The sequence below is a fragment of the Anas acuta genome, chromosome 3, assembly GCF_963932015.1.
Source record: "Anas acuta chromosome 3, bAnaAcu1.1, whole genome shotgun sequence".
Classification (NCBI taxonomy): domain Eukaryota; kingdom Metazoa; phylum Chordata; class Aves; order Anseriformes; family Anatidae; genus Anas; species Anas acuta.
The window spans coordinates 72,658,463-72,679,918 of record NC_088981.1 but is presented as its reverse complement, the minus strand read 5'-3'; the positions used below and the strand labels follow the sequence as shown (position 1 = coordinate 72,679,918).

General features: G+C 38.1%; 1 protein-coding gene across 1 annotated transcript in view; it reads right to left on the bottom strand.

The window, feature by feature from the left end:
• Positions 1–21,456, bottom strand: part of PREP (prolyl endopeptidase) — a 98,405-nt gene that overhangs the window by 69,577 nt on the left and 7,372 nt on the right. Inside the window, exons 3-7 of the mRNA XM_068677811.1 lie at positions 20,585–20,718; positions 18,766–18,896; positions 17,204–17,413; positions 15,901–16,022; positions 6,114–6,219 (exon numbers count right to left, since the gene is read on the bottom strand). Coding sequence (XP_068533912.1) covers positions 6,114–6,219; positions 15,901–16,022; positions 17,204–17,413; positions 18,766–18,896; positions 20,585–20,718 — 703 coding nt within the window. The remainder of the gene's footprint in view (positions 1–6,113; positions 6,220–15,900; positions 16,023–17,203; positions 17,414–18,765; positions 18,897–20,584; positions 20,719–21,456) is intronic.

The following is a 21,456-nucleotide window of genomic DNA, read 5'->3' as shown; positions in this document are numbered from 1 at the left end:
GCAGCCTATTTGGACCTATAAGCATTACATGTAGATTGAATGTAGGAGCAAATGGTTCACAATGCAAAGTGGGATTAAGTACCTCTTATTTCCATAAAAAAAAAAACAAGTTAAGGAATAGAAAACATCCATCCATACAGATCCATTAGAAAAACTAAGGATACAGTAGCTACTACATCTCACTCTGTGCTACTATACTGTTATCCACCTGACTAAGCAGGGCAAAAAGTATCCTTGCAACTGGCTGGCCAACCTCATAAGGAGAGCTTTAAACTAAAAATGACAGCGGAAAGTAGAGAAGTTGTGGTTGGGTAGGCAAGCCAAGGGCCTGGGTGACAGGAAAGGAAGGGACACAGCAATCAACACAGCAGAACTGAAGTGGAATCACTCCAAGTGTAAGCACATGAAGAAGAAAGTGCCTGCTGAACAGCCTCATTGGGAGGTTCTCAAACCCGCATGGGGAATCAGCTTGTTTGGGTGCCTCTCTGAAATGCCTTCTCATTAACACACAACATGGGGAACAAACATGAGGAGTTGTGTTGTGTGCTGTCACAGGGCTATGAAGCTCACTGGGATCATGGAGTTGTGGTGGGCTTGGGATGTATCAGGAGCCACTCAAAAGCTATGGGTCAAGATGAGCAGACAAACCAACATGTGAGTGACAGTAGTGGGTATCTACTACAGACCTTCCTGATCAGGAAAAATAAGAAGAGATGGTCTTCAGATAATTGGGAGAAGCCTTATCTTTACTTTTTCTTATGGGGAACTTTAACCCGTTCTAGCTGACCCTATTAGAGCAGGCAGAATCAGACTAGGTAATCTCAAGAGGTCCCTTCCAGCCTAAACAATTCTGTATGTGACAAATTAGCACTCGGACAAGAATAACAGACATGCGCATAGAGAAAGAAGATGGAGATAATCTCTTAAGGAAACAGAGGTTTCTGTAAGTCAGCTTTCTTGTAGAAGTGATCTATTACAGTCATTACCATCATTTACCATCCCTGTTTTGTGACAATTGCTCCTTAAAGGCATGTAACTTTCATTCAGGCAGACTGCAACTGTATTGCTTCCTCTCCTCGCTTCTATCATCTGATGCTGCCATCTCCTCAGCTCTGGAATAGCTCAGCTGGAAACATGCCAACTAGATAAAAGTCTATGCTCAATGCCAGGTAATTCACAACTCCAGCTGCAGAAGAAATCAACACAAAACAGGCTGCTGTGTCAAATCAACCAGGTATACACGAGTATACGAGAGAGCTGGGGCATGGGATTGAGGCACTGCTCCATGACTTCTGTGCTGTTTAACTGTTAGCATGACCCCTTGTCACATTTTTGGTCTGTGCCAATTAGCAGACAATATGTGGTCACAGTATGGGGGACAGTGTTTGCCAAAAACATTCTCTGTAGACAACTTGGCCACAGTCACAATGCCTGGGAGTGAAGAGAGCTCTGGCACATGGGGAAGGGCTGTCCTGTGCCTCTTGGCTTCAGTGTAATGGCACAAGTTAGTTTAGTGTAGGAGCATAAGCATAGCTTAAATTACGCACCCACCCCACCCCACCCCAAAGATGGAGCAGTGGGAAGCCTCAACACATGCTTCAATCAGACAGAAGACCTGAAGGGCTCAGGACTTCCAACAGGAGGGTAGTACTGAGAAGAACACAAAACCTATGGATGCATTGCTGCTTCCCCTATTGGTTGTAAATTCAGCTCAAGGTCTCTGTTTCAGCAAGAGAAAAGGGCAGTAGAGGGTATGTTGACTGGGACCACAGCGAAGGGGTGCCAAAATATCTCAGACTTGTCTTCTCCTTTTCAGGAAATACAGCAAAAAAAGGTACAGATTATACACTGATAGATGGGAACTGCCTTTTAGCTGCCTTCAGTTCATTCTTGAACCTGTGAGGACAGTAATAATTAATTATACTGCTTCATTGTAAAATTTTATCTAGATAATCAGTTAATTGCATTTAGAAGTGTTATTGGGATAATTAGAGCCCAGCTGCCTTGGAAACTGGATTTTTGTCAGTTTTGGAGACTGCTACTGATTAAGAGGCACACTACGAAAATGCACCATCATTTTTTTTGAAGAGGCCAAATATATTTTATGTTCTCTCACTTCTCCCTAAGGTGAGGTTTTTCAGCCTTTATTTTCATCCCCTATAAAACAAAAGTGAAAAGACTTTGTCACTGGAGAAGGTTAAATTATAAATACAAGACTTCAGAAGACTATAGTCTGGAAAAGTAGATCATTTGAATATACCTTTGGAAGACACTAATTACTGCTTTTTTCACTGTGTTAATGAATGACACTACTGGATAAAGTATGAAATAAAGAATACTATTAAGTTCTATCACTGTACATACTACACAACTAATAACCATCCAGGCTCAAGAGAAGGAAAAAAAAATATCTAATTTCATTCAGGGAATGGTGTTGATGACGTGTTATTGCTAAGAGAAATTTCTTTGTGCAGCCTCCACCGAATAGAGCAACTTGGTTCTTTTTGGGTAAGACTGGATTGCTTTCAAGAAATTACCTTTTTCAATTTATCATACTTCTACTGACTTATTCAAGGCTACAGCAGATCCTGATGCTGTGAAATCTCTGGAGTATTCGTTCAGTACCACTGAAGCAAGTTTTAATCTTGATGACTGAGGTGTAAGACAACCCAAGTTAAAACAACAAAAACAATACTACTCCTGTTACCCTTAGACATTAATTCTGTCTAGAAATCAAGATAGCCACAGGTAGAGTGGCTATCTTGATGAATATCAGATATCAGATGAATGCTAAAATGTGACACTAAATATGACAACTGAAAAGCTGTGAAACATGCCCCACCATATAAACATAAGCAGGCAAGAATTTGTGGTTTCAATAACACCAGCAAAGGAGACTAACAGGTGTTACTACTATCTCCAGAAAAAGATTCAGTAATTAAAAGATCTGATGCATATGAGATAATAAACTACCAATTTTTCAATAAGAACACACCAAACCTAGGTCTGATGCAACTTTTAGGTCGTACGTTACCTTGTTCTCACATCCTTCCTACTGAAAAAGACATTACACAGAATATTCTAATACAGACTGCCACAGGTATAAAAGAAGAGAAGGCTGTAAAAGGAACATGCACGCACACACACTCTTTTAATACAACCTGCCATTTTCAACCCTCTCTCTAAGAATCTACCCTACAGATATGGGAGCTTTCTCTTCTCCCTCTAGATTTTGGCTATTTTAATTCTTAACAAGAAAGACGCTTTCCCAGCTCCCATCATCCACAACATTCTTTCTAACTTTCCAGAAGCAGAAAGTGTTAATAACAGTATTTATTTTGGGGTTTTATAACTCATCATCTTTGCTTTTGAATCACCAAAAATATTCCTACAAATAAACAATTGCATTATTTAAAAAACAAAACAAACTATCACATTTTTCTTGAAACATAAAGTATGGAATTTATTTCCCAGTAAAATGTTAAGTTTCCATGTCTTGGGAATAAACTACTGGTCTTGAACCACAATTAATCTAATTTCACAGACACCTTGACAAATTTCCAACAACCTGACATTTTTGACATTCAGTACTGAGGTCGCAACACTGAACTTTGTGACTTCACAACCATTTGTGAGCAAGTGGGCCAAACAAGTGACCTTTTTCACTGCAACCATCATCTCAGAGAAATAGTAACAGAACTACAATTAACTCCACGAGGCCCTCAGTACATCAGAGGGAAAAGAAATTCAATCTTCTGTGGTCATATTTCTTGACTCTGAAAACACCTTTTTAAAGAAAACTCTTTAAACAACTAAGAAATTTGATTACCTCCTGTCAAAAGAAAAGATTGCACTGCTAGCAATCAAAAGCAAGAAAGGTGTGCCTAAGTTAGTTAACTTGACATTTGGAAATAGGTTTTTCAGGTAATAAATCACAGATCAGAATCAGCTCTGTGTATTTTTGTGCAATTCTAAGTGACAGAAAATTCTTTAGCTCATCACTTTACACATGAGCATTTCAAATTATGCAGTGGCACGTTGACCTTGGGAAAAAGCACTTTAAAAATAAATTTGTGATTATATAATTGAAATGGTATTTATAACCAATATTTGCTACAGAGTAGCTTTAAAAACAATCTGTTGAAATGTGTCATTCTATAACTAGGGTTTTGTTACAGGCTTCATAGGAATTCAAATCTCATCCATTACCTTCTGATTAGCAGTTGCTTTTATTTCCTCACCAAAACAAAACAAAACAACAACAACTAACTTGTTACCTTCTAAAAAGACTTCACTGCCTCTGATGTTCAACACCCCCTGAATAAGTCTAAAGAAGTATAATACTTGAAAAATCTAAAGCATAAAGAAAAAAGAGAATGACAGCATCCTTGGACAACCTGGATTAAAAGAGCAAGGAAGGAAGAGAAATGTCTGAGAAACTATATTTTTTTCCTCAATTTCAAGTACCACCTAGGGCACTGGAAATACACTAACTGTCCTGGTTTTCTTTCCCTATCGCACAGAGATTAAACTGTCAGTGAGAAAGGAAATCATAAGTAGTATCTTAGATGTAACCAAAGGAATAAATTCTTCTCATTATAAATAAATTCTGTTCTAAAAATTAGAAGGATAATATTTTTTAAAGTACAGATATTTTTAAAGTAAGACTTGATTCCCCTAGTTTTATCTTCAAGGTTATCCGGTGTATCTATAAATGAGAGGGTGAACAGAGGAGGAGAGCTACACTTTTTATGCATTCTATTCTCTAGCTGGAAAATGTCATCTTGAATGACAATACAATTTATCATTTACAAAACCCCTTCACTATACTAAACAGTTTTACCTACTCAGTTATGATGTTCCATGGAAATGTAACACGTAATGATGTTCCATGGAAAGCATCTGTGATAAGTTACATTAGGTCTGCTACATTTTCTACATTCAAGTGGACATTAAACAACTACTTAAGTTGCCTGAGACAAATTTAGAAGTAATTAAGAAATATTTTAAAAGGGTAGAGTTACATGCCTACAAACAAAAAAAAAAAAAACAAATCTCCCTGGAAAAGAATTTAAAAGTATATTATCATCACTAACACTTAACTCACCAAAATTCAAACTACTATACTAAGTCTTATTGATCAACTATTGATCTAATTGAGAGACAACCATGCAACCCTGCAGTATAATAAAGGCACTGACAGGGAGAAAAAAAATACACTCCCTACTGCAGAGCTGCTATCAGTTCTAATCACTCTCATACGCCTTGAATATTCTGTTTATGGCCAAGAGAACAAGTTTCTTAAGATCCAATATTTAACAAGGAGGTACTGCATTATTTATTGTCCCTGAAGTTTTTGAAAATAGAAGCAGCAAAGAATCAAAAAGAACTAAGTTGTTTTCTTCTGTGTAAAGCATATTTTAAGAAACAGATTTCAACAATACAATAATCTGACCGTACAAAAAACACCAATCATCAGAAAAATTAACTATGCCAACCATCAACCACAGCACCTTACTTTCTACCCATAGTACTGAAGATAATACAACAAATCTACAAAAGCCAAATGGTAGTCAACTATCCAAGCAAGTAAATGACAGTTCATAGATGTGTGTTTGAATCCTTAGTAGATGTTTCTACTGTAAGAATAACAGTGCTACAAAGCAAAGTTTTTAGTAATAAAACATTATAGTATTTTGTTCATGTCCTGGTACTATTGCAAACAAAAAAAAAAGCATAGAAATCTTTTTTGTGGGGTTTATGTTTCTGTTTTTATAGGGCTGAGCAGTTCTTTAAGAGAAACACACATTTTTGAATCATGAAAAAAATTGAACAAAATACTACTGGTGTAGAAAAACCTAAAAAAAAAAAAGCCTAAGACTGCCTATATTATTTCAATTTTCCCTTGTGCCCTTTTAGCAAACTACAAAACTAAGAATGGATTTTTTCATCTACTGTTACATAACAAAGAAAACCAAGTTCTTTAACTGTTATTTCTCACACTCTTAGAAAAAAGAGATTAAGCAACACATATTTCAATATATATGTTCAAACATGAATATTTAAAACTGTCATAAAATAAAGAAAAAGCTGCAAAGCAAGAAAACACATACCTGATATACCCTGAGATTCTCTCTGTAGGTCGCAGTACCACAGTCTGTTCACTGGATCACACCCTTCCCGAATGGACAGCAGGACATATCGACCATCATCTGATACCTAGAAATTATAGAAAATCAAAGCCAATTCATCCTCTGGGAAAAAAAAGATCCAATTTGAAAAATTAGTCCCTAAAACCCTAGAAAAAAAAATTAGTTGATGCTACATTTAGTTGAATTAAGAGATGTACATGGAACATGAGAACTCACCAAGAACCCTCATTCACCACTTGCATCAACAAATAACATCAGTATAATCTGCCGACATTTCAGGAGATCAAAATCAAACAGCTTTATCTGTTTATTCCCAGATTTAATTAAAAAAAATATTAAAAGTATTTGAACAAAACGAGTCTGTGTGAAACAAACATCCTTGCTACACCTTTTTTTTTTTTTTTTTTTTTACAAGAAAAAGCTGCACGCTTCCCTACTTAATACTGTTATTCATAGTGCCACATACAACATAATGATTTAACCAGGTGGTAGAGGATAGCTTTGGATTTTTTGGTTTGCCTCATTACAATGAGTTTCCAATATACCTGCTAGAAGTCCCTCGCTGCTTTGGAGGTGCAAGGAGGCCAGCAGCTTTGTCTCCCAGTGACTGTCTGAATGATAGTCACTTTATTCACAGCAATAACGTGATTCACAACAATTTCACAATTCAATTTCACCCTCAATTTTTCAAGTGACAATTAATTAGGTATGGTTTATGTCACAAAGCAGTACAAAATGTCCTAGAAGTCATCCAAGATGCTAGTTTTAAGTATATATGCACTTACCATGGCAAATTAAACAATGTTTACAGAATTTTCATTTTTGCCATTTTCGTTAAGTTTACATGCTGCTGTTAAGTTAATATCATAAACTACGAACACATCATGAATTTTCAGATGAAGCTTCTGGTTTTTGTCTTTTGAGAAACATATACACTTGATAAAATTTCCAGAATGGAATCTGTTGGTACATAAACTCATCAATGAAGCCTTCTTCCTACTCAAGCTTTGCAAACATACCCTGCTTCCTTGCAAAGCTTTTGAAAGTGCAAGTTCATGAATAGAAGGCAGGAAGTAACAGGAAGTCATCAATTTAAAGTTTCCCTCTCCTCGCAGAGCTGCTCTGGGCATGTTCCAAAATTACCAGGTTTAGATGTGTTATTAACAGCTGATGTAGGATGCTGGTTCCTGTCCACGTTCTTACATAACAGCGTGCAATGGAAAAATCAAATCTTTAGTCACAAAGTATGAGCCCAAATTCTGGAAACTTTCCATTTGGCTCTAAGCATCTTCAAAAATTTTTTACTCATACATTGCAATAACCTCTTAGACTTCCTTGGGTTAATATTCCTAACTTTAGTTGTGCACTGTATTTTTAGACTTAGTTATGCAAAATAAGTTTCAGAGGAATTAGCCTGCTCTTCAAACACATCCATGGTTTTGAAGGACACAGAAGAACTTAAAATACAGCATCAAATCTCAGAATAAGGAATCTGACAAAAAAAAAAAAAACAAAACAAAACAAAACAACAAAGCCCAACAAATGAGTGTTTCCAAGTTATCTTTTTGACAAGCATTCTTATCAACAATGAATTACACCACTAAAGATGTCCATACATCTGAAAGTTTACGAGATGAACAGAACTGAACACCTACGATTCCTCCTGGGCCAAGAAAAACAGCTATGACAGGTTCAAAAGGCAGTCTGAGAAATTCAGACAATTTGCCTGCTCCTTCCAAGATGGATTATATCCAGAAATGAAAACCAAGATCAGGTGACCTCTTTTGAGAGAAGCATCTTTAGTGTTTTTACACAAAAATTAAACAGTTTTAATTAAACTAGTCACTATAATATGCTGCTTAAACAACTGTTCATGCTTGCAAAAGCACCAATTTTCTTTATTTTCCTTGCTAAGTCATAAAACATGCTAAGAAATAGCAAGTGTCATACACAAATATAAATTTCAGTTTAGCTCAACAGTATGATGAACAAAAGTCTTTCAGTCACAGCCAGAACCCACACAAATCAGTTCTTTGATGCTGTGAGTTAACAGTTAACAGAAGACTGCTCACTTTACCCAAGAAAGAAAACTTATTTGCAAGTTTCAGATGTTGTAGCGAGGGCAATTCAGAACCTCTGACGACGGCAAATTTGAGCACATCTAATGAGTTTTTCCTTCCACATTCCCAGCTGGACAAGTGAAGAGTTGATAGCAGTTTATGTTTAATTTGAAGCAGGAATTCCCAAAGCATATTGCTGGTGGGATGCCAATTAGGTCTGTCCCTATCACTGAAGCTGTTCTTACATCAGTGAGCTCTGTAATCCAAAGGAATGTGACAGAAACAGGACGAGGCACTGTTGACTGCAGCATGCTCAAGTGTTCAGTATTACAGCACAAATTTAGACACTGGCATTCCAAAGTTACAGCTTGATGAGCAAATCTGGGCAGCAGTACCAGCTTATGCAGTCTCCACCTCTAGCTCTCTTTTCTGCTATTGTTGCTTGTATCCATACAAGTTCATTCCCCTAGTCATACCATTGCAGGCATTTACCATTTGGGTAGCAAACCAGACTGGGGAACTGATCCAGCTGTAAAAATACCATGTCCAAAAACAGTCCTCACTGCCCCTTGCAAGGAAAGAAAAACCCAGGGGGAAGGAAAAAAGGAAAATCCAGAAGAAAAAAAAGGAAAAAAAAAGAATAAAAGGGAAAGCCCCTCTGCCCGAGTAGTATTTCAGAGTCAGTTCACTGTGCAGCTGCTCAAATGGCTGAGCTAACAGCACACCGAGCAACTGGAAACATGAGTAATAGGGGCAGAGATTGCTTTGAAGGCAGCTCAGATGGTAGTACTGATGAATGTGTAATCACGGCCTGAATGCCCCTGACTTCTCTATACCGTAAACAGACAAGAGTCTTGCTTTCAAAGTGACAAAAGGAATTAGGATTTCTCAACTATCGTTTGGTTATCCTTGCACAGATACATCACCGTGAGGTCAACTGCAATCCTTGCTCCTGGCCCACAAACTTACGAACTGAAATCCCATACCAGCATTTCACCCAAACCTTAGCACGCACTCATGGCTCAGCATAAGAGCAACAGCTGTAATGTCAGAACTGACAGCCTGAAGCAGAAGTAAATTCTTCTGTTTTCCCACATCCAAGCTGAAAGAGAAACATATCTCAAGAATTTCTAAGAGGAGAGATTCACTACATTCAGTTCGTATTTCTCTCAGTAATATACTTTCTATCATTTCAGGCAACACCTGATAAAAGGTAAGGAGGCTATAAAGCAAGTAAACATCTTAAGGTGACACTGGCAAAGTAGGCCAGAAGTAGTTCTTGTAGCCTTCCAACTGGAGCTGAGCTCCCGAGCCTGCTCAGTACTTTTAAAAAAGCCTTCAGCTTAACAATGACTTTACTGGCAAAACACAGCAAGAAGCCCTAACTCAGCACTGCTAAAGGAAGGATTATTTCAAAGAACAGCTGTTGGTGTATAGCTTGCAGTTTTGCTGTTGCTGTTCAGTCAAATGACAGTATGGAATGGATTAGATCTGCTATTTCTGGCATATTTTTCTAACTATCTTTACTTCTTTATGTCTATACAGTGTACCGCTACAATAGAGTTGCTCACAAGTAATGCTCTATTTAAACTCTCAGCGACCACACCCTCTAAATCAAACCTCCTCTACATTTTATTTTATAGGGGGATGTTTTTTTATCTTTACTAGCAATGTTGTTTCAGTGTTACCTGTTCTCTCCATTTCCATTTATAGTAAGCACTGCTTAGAAAAATATCGAGAGGAAGCAGTTTACCTGTGGCCTGGATAAGTTAACGGATGTAAGTTTCTTTATTTAAAGCCTCAGTAGTGCATACATGTAAAAAGTTTTCCAACTACTTACATTTTTCTTTCTTTTACAAAATGTAGTTAATACAAGTCACGTAAAGAACTCAAAGAGTTGTATCTTCTGCATTTAAAATAGCAGTAACAGTCTATGAGGATCCACAGCAAAAGCGAAGTTAACTATTCAGGCTGGATATCAGGAAACCGTTTTGCACCCAGAGGGTGGTCGGGCACTGGGACAGAATCCCCATGGCAGTGGTCACAGCACTGAGCCTGCTGGTTCAAGAAGCATTTGGACAATGCTCGAGCACATGGTCAGATATATTTTTTTTTTGGGGGGTGGTCATTTGGGGACCCAGGAGCTGGACTCGATGATCTTTGTGGGTCCTTTCCAACTTGGATATTCTGTGATTCTATTTTGTCTAACAGCAACACATTTCAGACCAGCAAGTCATACATAATTAAACAAACAAGAACAAGCAGAAGGCTGTAAGGTTTTCAGACTTCCTGGCTTTATGCATTGCTGCTCAACTAAAAAGTCAATAGGAGAGACATTAAAGTGCTTTGCTTCCAAGTAAAGTGGCTTGACAGCAACCCCAGTGAATATTAATGCTAGTTCTTTGAGTACTATCTGGGTAGTCACCACTGCAAGATTTAGGAAAGGAAAGAGCCTTCTATTTTTAGTTCACAAATACAATCCCTCCAAATGCATATTATTATATCAAGGCCATTTTAAGCTAATCAATTAGTTTTTACCACTTTTGCCCTTTTTATTATCAAGGTGGAAAATTGGGATGGGGTAAAGAATAAAATAAATCAATCGCAGGTTGAGATAGAGACAGATAATCTCAGAGAAGGAAGGGAAAATAATAATAATAAATAATAATAAAAAAATATAGAAGTGATGCACGATGGAATTGCTCACCACCTGCTGATCGATACCCAGCCCATCCCCGATCAGTGGCTGACACCCCCAGCTGCTGTTGCTGAGCACGATGCCACATGGCGTGGGACATCCCTTTGGGCAGCCTGGGCCAGCTGTCCTGGCCGTGTCCCCTCCCAGCTCCTGGGGCATCGCCAGCCTCCTCGCTGGCCGGGCAGCACCAGGAGCAGGAGAGGCCTCGGCTCTGTGCGAGCACTGCTCTGCACCAACTGGAACATCCCCACGTTATCAGCACTATTCTCATCCTAAATCCAAAACACAGCACTGTAGCAGCTACTACAAGTGCTTGTTTTGTTTTCTATTTGTATCACACTGGTTTAATCAACTACATTTCAGAAGAAATGATAGCGGGTGATCACAGCAATGGTTGATTTCAGGATCAGGTCTAACAGAATCCCACTTTTTACACCCAGGAGGATGCTGGATATACTCTAGGCAGCACATAGCCTTATTATATGTAAACATATCGGTGTGCTCTCCCACCATCCATTCCCTAGCCTAGAAAAACTGCTTTGGGCATTAACTCAGTTTCCCTATTCCTTCAATTTCCTACACGATACAGCCTTGTTCCAAAGGGAACACAGCAATAGGCACATGGGTATTTACAGGCATTCTCCTTAAATCTAGCACAGAGTAAGATTAGTAGCCTTCTGAGGTAACAGACTAACACTGAAATTCTGTGGTCATTAACTTGCTTTTGAGTGCAATGAAAGCCCCAAAGCATCACGAACTCGGCTCTGTAAGAGATTACCGTCCCTGTTTGCAGCCAGAAAGTTTGCCTGGCTGTTTCACTTGAGCAAACTGACAATGTTTTGAGCCTTCCCTGTTTATTTCTGTTCATTCTTCCCCTGTGGTTGCTGCACTTTCACATTCTTGCAGTGAAAACGTGCCCTCAACAGCACACGTCTGGCAGAGGTTGTTCCTCTGCACTCTGAATTTCATTTGCAAGTTCACCTCCCTGGCTGGGAACCACTGATGTAAACTGACAGCTCTGAACCTTAAAAAAAAAATATATATATTTTCATCAGGTTATGGACTGCACACAGTGTGTGTCAGACAACAAACCGTACTTGTTTACTTCTGGCAGAATTAGGACAGGAGGGTTCCCCAGCCCTCTCCTTTCCCTCCTGTTTACATTCCTGCCTCTACAGCAGTGACTTTTAACACCACCAACTGTGAAAGACTCTTATATAATTTACTGTTTAACTTTGACAATAACAGTCTGGCTGTGAAAGACAGTTATGATACACGAGTCTGGAGAAGAAACAAGAACACGCCACAGAGATAGAAGCCTGGGAAGCTCCTCTGCTTTCAGAGAGTACCGATGACATTGCAAAGGTTTTAAAAATCTTCATACCAGACTGCCATCTACTGGGATGTTACTCGAGCTCTCTCTCTGCTTCCCAACTCCTCTACCATCCTAGAATCTGTACCAGAAAAGTTAAGTGTTTTCTCAACTAACGAAAAGATTTGATAAGCATCTTCTTCAAAACTGACCTAGATATGAAGTATGATTAGCAATAAACAGATTTTTCTCAAAAGCAATCCATTCAAGTGCGGAGATGGAAATGCATCTGTCTTTCTATCCCAACACCAGTTCCAGCACCAGACTAAGCATGCTTAATGCTGGTGTTGAATGAGTAACAAGTTAAAATGCTGAAGGTATTTTCTTACCTGTTGCCTTGTAAATACAATAAGCTGACAAAGTTTTACTCAACCCTCTTCTGTCCTAATCAGTCACCTAGATTCTTCTCCCCACTGAAGCTAAAACCGCTCCAACTCCCTACAATGTACCCAAGATTACTTATTTTTTTTCAAGTATGATGGCAACATTAGAGCTTTTGCAGTCTCTGAAAGATCTCCTTGTCAGGTACTTTTCGCTGGCAAGTAAGGTATTATTCTCCATCTACCCTATGGTTTCAACACCTGCAATTTTTGCTCAAAACTTAAGTACAAAACTTCAAGTTCCATCCCTGATATAAAGAAAGGTTGTGTGCGTTGATACTTAAATCACCCACGCCATAATCCAACCGTCTTCCCTGGAGCTTGTGTACAACAGAAGAGAATCCAACTGTCTCTCCCTATTTGGCCAGCAAGGCCCTGTAATAAACAAATGTTTTTATTTTAATCTGACAAGAATGCAAGTAAGCAGACTTTCATAAAATACTGAGCTGTGCAAAGCTGTATTCTAAAATCTCTGGCAGCATATTAGTACCAGGTAAGAATATTTATATTTAGGGTAGTGCCAATAAGCTGTATCATTTGATTTTTACTAAGGCTACTTTTAATTTTTCCCTATTATTTTGTGGTCTTCCACTTTCTCAAGGACATGCTTTCAAAAAATTGACCAGAAAACTTGTTTGGATGGTCTGAAAAGGAGATTTTTGACCTATTCTACAAAGATGAAACCACATTTTGCAGTCACAGTGGTATACTTTAATTGCAGAATATTTGTTTTCTCCTGACCATTAAAAACCATCTTTCATTAATATCAGGAAAACAGAGCCACATTTAACAGCTAGAGCTCACAGCACACCCTAGAAAATCAGCTGTTTTATTTAGTACCACCACTCAGATAAGCTCATGGTTATTTACTGAGGCAGATCTCTGCTTTGCCACACCTTAAAATAGCATTTCTTCTTAAATATCAGTATCTCCAGAAGATTATGCCTCCTACAGATTAGGAGAAGTTATAAGCAGCCACGTTCATTTATTAAACAAGAATGCACAATAGTGATGTGTGTTCTCTATTCACCACCTTCCCCTTTATCCCAATATTCAGGGGGATGTTTCAATCCCGGTGATTTCAGAACTAGCACCAGCAATAGATTCTATTACTCTCGTGTTCTATAGCAAGAACTACTACCACCAGTACACTCTTCCTATCCCTTATATTAAATACTCAAAAGTGTGTGGGGTATGTATATTCATTTATCACAAATATTACCCAAGCATTTGGTATCAGAGAAAAAGACACTTTTTATGTTGAAGCTTGCCTCGCGGTTTTTGCTCACAACAGAAGAGCCAGAAGATGTAGGATGGCTACTTCTCTACACCCTGGCCTGGAAGACTTTTTGCTACCCCCTGTAAGAACCGTGCAATGAGTTCTCTTCCTTGGTCCTCCTAACATTCTGTTCTGTATTTCTGATCTTGAAATGCTCCAGCACTGTTTCTTCAACTCAGTTAAGAAAAGGCTCTATTACTGTGCTATTATCTCCAAGATGGCTTTGCTTAACAAGGCCTTTCCAATAAGAAGAGTACCTCTACACCTAATACAGAATACAGTATTAAATGATTAAATGACTTGGAAATTATATGCGAGTCTGCAAACTTTCGCCACCCTACAAAGCAGGATATGCTCATGAATCAAGACTGCAATACCAATCCCCCAAGGAAAAGGAATTTGCATCACAACCACACATGTAGTTTCACTCACAGACACCGCAAAATAATAATAATCACTTGATGTATCACTTGTGTGAATCAGTGGATACATCACTACAAGACATTTGTCACCAACAGAAAGAAACCCATTTATTTATGGAACTAGGGAAAAATAAGGATAAGGATTTCTAAATTCCACGCTATTGCTAGTTTAACTCAACAGAACTAACTTTTGAACAGTAAAAAAAGTTTCAAAGCCCTATTTGCAAGTTTATACTGATTTTCAGGTCAGATGGCAAAGGTATGCTTCATGAACAGATAACATTATATAAAAAGGTTCTGCTTATCTGTAGGTTCCATGACTAACTTTGATTTGTATAGACAAAGTTCAGTGTGGTCACTTGGTGAAAAACCTGTCACACACACGTTCACTGTCTCATTTTGAATCTCAGAGCTCAAATTCTTTGAGAGATGCTTTGCTTGCTGGCAGCCCACTGAAAAGTACCCCCAACATTTTCATGCGTTGATATGTTGAATGGTGAGGATAAACTGATGATCAAATCTTTAAAAGGAGGTACTCTTAGGGAAAAGTAGTTCCTGGAACTGAATATCCCAGTCAGGGTAAGTGTCTTCCATATTCAATTAAAAGCATTAAACCAAACAAGACCTTCCATAGAAGCAAAACCTACAGATATGGTAGCCAGAAAAGTACAAAGAATTGCAACAGGATGTTATCCACTGGTAAAATGTAAGTTCCCCCAACTAATAGAACAATCTCTATGTTCCAACAGCACTTCAACAGTGCTTAAGTGAGCGTGTAATTCTAATACGAACAATAAAACACACCAATGACAAAACTTATGGTCTTTTGAAGCATTCAAGCAAGGAAGAAAAGAGCGTGGTTACCTACAACTATGGTTAACTGGGACTTCGAACAATGTATACTTAGCACAACAAAATAAAACTTAAGAAGTCATTTCCAGCAGTCACTCTTTCCATCTCTGCTAACACTGTCCACACCATATTTGTGTTGATAAAGTTTATTGAAGGGGAAAAATAAAACTCTCCAACTGTGCACACAGTATTAACAGAAATTTTAACCTATATGCCTCTATTCTTCAAATAAGTAGAACAGACAGCTTTCAGGAAAGACACCATGAAAACAAAAGCAAAATAAACATGCGTCGGGGAATATCTTATTGGACTGCACTTTCTATGCAAGAAATGAAGGCTGGGGCTTGACACTGACACTGAGCAAACAGAACAGTGACAGATTTTCCATCAAATGATCCTTGTGTACCCTGGAATTTGCATCAGACTGAATGTCCTCAAAGAATTAAAAAAAAAAAAAAAAAAAAAAAGAGTACATGACGGTGTTGTTACAGGCTTGAGGACTGATTTAAAGCAGACCAGTCTTACTTTCAGCAATTCTTAGTCAGTAATTCTTAGTTCAATGCTCAGCTCTGCAACACTAATAAAAAGATTTCTTTAACAAACTATTTTCCACTCTACAGCTGCTACCAGCTGTTAGAACCTGAAAAGCCAGACTTGGTGATAAGCTTCACAGTGTTTACCATACCTCAGCTCCACCCATCCATTTTGGTTCATCGGGAAATTCAGCACATAGGATATCTTCTGACTGATTAGTTCCCAATACATGATAATGCAGCTTTTGGTGCAGATTAGTGGAGGTCTCAGTGCCTAGTGAAATGTAGATATTTAAACTAATTAGTTGTCAAAGAAATCCAACAACACCCAAGTAAAACCCTCAGGACCTTCAATAACCCTCTACGTTCTAAAAAAAAGAAAACCATTCAGGAAAAAGAACTAGGAGCAAAGTCCACAAACCACTCTCCTGCAAACAAGCAACGTTACACACAATAAAATAAGACATCAAACCACATGGCAGACCTGTTCAGTTACCCTTTTCGTTTATTGCAGATACTTTCTTCAAATGTCAGGATTCATCATTTCAAGCTTCACTTTCTAGAAATACTAAACATGCAAAGAAAAACAACAGCCTCTGCCATATCATTCAATGATGTGTTTGCTCCCATCTCATCTTGGACAATCAAGGGGAGAACTACTACTAATCCTAGAAACTTTCTTATTTCCATCTGCTGAAAATAAAAAGCATTCTGAAGAGCTGCAGGAAGTGCTGTTTGTCTCTTCCTTTTAATATTGTTCTTGCAGCATTTTCCAATGCAACACTTCAGCTTCTGAACTACAAACATGCCTAAAAGTAAAGAAAACACATGGTGTGTACCTAACTTTCAAGTTTGGCAAATTTATAGGCTGCAAATATAAATATAGACAAAATTTAGGTGGTCTCTCTAGGGTTTAATAAAGAGCATAGCTCCAGAAGAAACTTTTCAGTAGTACTGCCTTACAGTAACAGCTGCTACATTCCTTTCTTGTGCTACTCCTAGAGTTTTGCTAGCTTAAACTGGGCAGTGAAACGCAGATGAATTAGCCTGACTGAGTAATAAACACCTTATGTCCCAGTTTGCTCTTCACCAAGTCAACTTCCCAAGTCAGTTCACCTATGACCATAAAAATGCATAAGGGGCAGCAAACTAAGTAAATTAAATAAACTGTCACGAGACGTCATATTCCAGCCAACAACACCCTGTATGAAAGCAAAGAAAAAACACTGCAGAGAAAAAGAAAAGGACCAGTAAACTTTCAGAAGAAAGACAGGGCCAGGCAGACAAGAGTGTCCTTATGAAAGGAAGGGACACTAATTAAATATAGGTTTTGGTCATACAGGACAATCTGATATCTAATTGTATAAAGTAGTATATCTAATTATTTGTTGCACCAGTTTACTGAAAAGGTCATTTTGTTTCCTCATACCGTATAATCAGTGCAGTCATACTTACCATCACTTTTCCCATCTTGTTTTGGATAGCAGTTATAGAACATTCCTTTTCCATCATGGGTCCATGCCATGCAACTGAATTTAACTCTCTCCAGCGTATCTGGAAGCTCCTCAGGACCTTCCACCTTCATGAACTTGATAGTAACCCAGTCAGAACCACTGGAACTCAGGCCATACGCAAAGTATTCGCCGTCTTCACTGAATGCATAACCTAGGAAATTGGAACCAAACAAGATGTGGTAAGAACCAGTACAACAAATCAGTATTTTCAATACAGCGTTTATTTTGCCACACGGCTTTTTTCTATTTACTACACAATAGTCAAATCCCAACAAAAGGGAAGTAAAACTGTGAAAGCAGGTAAAAGAACTATGTTTACTCAACATCAAGAAGAGAGGATTTATTTTCTAAAAGACAGTAGAAGCAGCTACATGTTATTATTTGGGATGTGCAGCACTTTCCCTGTCTCTGTGGACTTCTCATATAATTCATAAATCCATATTTAGGCATGCACACTCAGGAAATCTGTTCAGTAACATCACTTATGTCCAACATCTGATAGACAATTTGAGTAATAGCTCTTCTGCTTCCTTGAGGTTGGGGTAAGGGATGGAGACTGAAAATGCACATACATGTAGGTATAGACCATAAAATGAGATTCTAAGACACTAACAGCACCAAACAAGTCAACATGAATTGAAATGCAAACAGTAAAACCTGATATAAGGCAGCTACCATTTCAGTATTGGAATCACTGAAAACTAAACCCTGCAAAACCATGAAAACGGAAGTAACTGGAAAAATTCCCCACCAGCAAGCTAATGGGTTCATTGCTGGTATTCTCAGCTAAGATCTAAGATATACGTAGTTCCATCTGAACTGTGAAGAAAAGATTAATCTGAAAAAAAAATTCAAAAAAGTTAACAAGGATCAAATTCCCTTCTGCGAATCAACTCAAGTGAAGAGACTGAATTGTTGCAGGCCAATCAACACCTCAAAGTTACAACTGGAAAAAAAAAGTTTTTTGCATGGTTTCTATTAATTGATCTTGTACAGACTTCAAAGACTTTGTAGAAGCAAGGCTCTTGAACTTAGAAAAGCCCATGGCAAGTGGGAAAATGGACAGATAACATGAGTTAATGCCCTAGTGAACACAAGCCATTTTGTGATTCCCACAGAAGTTAACGCTGTGCTCCTTCAAAGCATCTTACATCAATTTGCTGGCTTTAAAATGTTAAGAGAATTAGTTGAGACGAATGCATCAACTTTCGTTCTTAGCTATGGACAGCATCAAGATCAGTTTATATTTCAGTGAAATACATTCCAGAGTTGTGAGCAAAAAAAAACAACTGTTCATTTTTGCAGTGTTTTGTGAATAAAATGTAGTTTTAGAAGTGTTCTTCTGAAAGGCTATACAAATCCACATATGGCTACTGTGCCTGCTTTCATGCAAACACACCACTCTAGCCATATTTCTACACATGAAGAGCCGCAAACCATCTCCAACTTGTGCTGGAAAGACAAAACCCAGTTTTGTTCAGCAGGAACTGCTGTTTCACCAACCTCGTAAAGCCACAGTGCCATCATCAGAAAGCTTATTTGGATCAAGAAAAACTTTGGCATCAGCATCCAAGGAGTCTTGTACATATAAAACTCGCTGATTCTGTAGTCCAGTATTGTAAAAGTGAAAATACCTAAAAGAACAGAAGAGGGTAAAATCAGTATGAAGAACTCAGATTTTCCATTAGGCTAGCAAGACAAATTTGTGTGAGATTGTCAAGAAATAAAAGGCAGATAAAAATATATAGAATAACAAGCTTTGTAGTAGAGCAAGAACCACATCTTTCCTTTGGCCATCAGGGAGTCAGTCATCCTTAGTAGGTGCCTTGCTCTCTCCTTGGCACAGAGGAAGCCCAGACACTAATTTCTGTGAAGATCAGAGGAATCTCAACTCAACAAGATATAGAGATTATACAAAGGAGACTGTAGGATGCACCTATAGTATCTTTGAGCAATAAAAACTGCATTTACCACAGTGCATTTCAAACAAAGCAAAACATTCTATAAATTCCAAGTAACTGTCTGCTAAAAGCTCTGGCAGCCTTAGCGTTTCTATTACAAGTGTTGGCAAAGGTTTCCATCTCCTATGATCTATGCTTTGTCATTCACATAGCTGCTTTCAAGCTGCACTGGGCGGTAGACAAATGTTCAAATGAAACAGAACTGAAATTGTTTCATCTGTATTTCCCAAGATCCATAACAGGGTGTGCATTTTGAAACAGTTGTAGGATCGGAGTTACATAATTCTCTTCAGTGAGAGATACTGTTCACATTAGAAGACACTAGAGAAGACAAAAACTAATAACTGTATTTTATATAATTCATAGGTACTAGTTTCCTTCAAGAACTCTATACAAACCTGCAACTTATACCATGTAGCAGCTTCACTGAGGGGAGCAGAGAAAGCTATGGGGTAATGTTCAAGCCTGAATATAAGTTTACCCATTCCCTAAGGATGTCTAGTACTTGGACACAGGAAGCTGGTAAGCCCCGAAGGGGGAACTACACTTGCAAAGGCCTGGCTAACAATCTGCACATTGAAAATGTTCAAATACTAAATGTACATTCAGTGAACAACAGAAACATTCAAAGCAACAAAAGAAAAATGTCATCTTCCATTTGACCATGCATTTTCTAGCCAATTTTATCTCTGCTATGCTAAGCAATAAGCTGAGAATCAAAGGTAAAACAATATGACTGTGACAGGAGGACACTCCTCCTTTTTGTGGATCCTACAGAACAGCTCTTCAGACACTATCCTTTAGTGACTATTCTTCAGCAGAAAATTGATACATATTCAATTTAAGATTTTAGGAGCCGTTTTGAAAAAAGGAATTCCTGGTGCTTTTCACTGGCTGTGACTAAAAAGTCTGACCAGCTGTTCAAGGTAGGACCAACATGTTTCAGAAAACATTTAGAACAATACGCACTTGACAGACTTGTGCTTTTTCTAGGATGAAGTGCCTCTACCTGACAGACCCAGAAAGGAACTCCTTGGAGTTTTACTTTTACTTGTTCTTCTACAATGTAGTTTTGATAAGCTCAATAACTTGATACACTTGAAAGTTTTGATAACTTCAATAAAAAATATTTCTCTTATAAAAACATGACAAAAACACAGGACAATAATATGATTTGGAATTAGAGACAATCAAACGTCTTATGCTCTGCATCATGCAACATATTAATACTGGCTTGACCCATACTTTTCCTAGGACCCACCAATAAAGGAATAAAGGCAAGCATGATTTCCAGTTTATCTTGTAGTTGCTTTTGACCTGCTCCATATTCTTCATCATCTACAAATACATTCCTCACTTACCTCTTTCCTTTCTTGAAGTGGCAACTGTACTTAGGATAATCATAGAGTTCAGTCATTCGTTCTTTGAATAGTCCTCTGACAGGACATTGCTCAAGAAAGGGTACTGTAAGCTTGTTCTGAGCCTCCACAAATGCCTGTGAGAAAAGAACCCCCCCAGAATACATGAGTTCAAGCACAAATTTACACTTCCCGCAGGAAACACTTTTTTTGATGCAATGCATTGTAAACATCTTTTCCCCATACAGGGTGTGTAGAGTCCCACACCCTGAACAGCCTCACATACTTGTCTGCATTATTAAATGCTGCAATGTTCTAACTAGATTGATTTTATATCTTGAATAATCTCTCCATCACACACATTAGGGTAAGCAGTGGTCAGGACAAAGACAAGCAAGATTCCTGCCACTCCCCTTAAAAAACAACAACAAAAAAAAAAACAACCACCAACACTCATTTTTCTTTTTTTTTTTTCCTCTTTTTTTTTTTTTTTAATAAAAAAACAGCTCTCCCTGTATTTATCTAAACGGTATGGATAAACCAAAATTACAGAAAACACCCAGGAAAAGTCACTTCTTACTTCATCAAAAATACACAATACTCCAATGCTGTAGAACAGATCAATTAGAAAATTGGTAATGAACCCTTTTGCCCATATCTATGACTACCACTTCAGGAACTGTGAAGAGCTGGAAAATGATACAAACGTCATGTGCACCATCTGGTCACCCTATTAACAAAACACTTAGCATTAGTCCCAGCCGGTATTTCTTGGAAGGGCCGAAGTACTGTCCCTCACGAGTACAGATGAGGCATTTTTTCCCACCCCATCTTAGTTACAAAAGACAAGAATATGTAACATCCAAGAAGGTAAC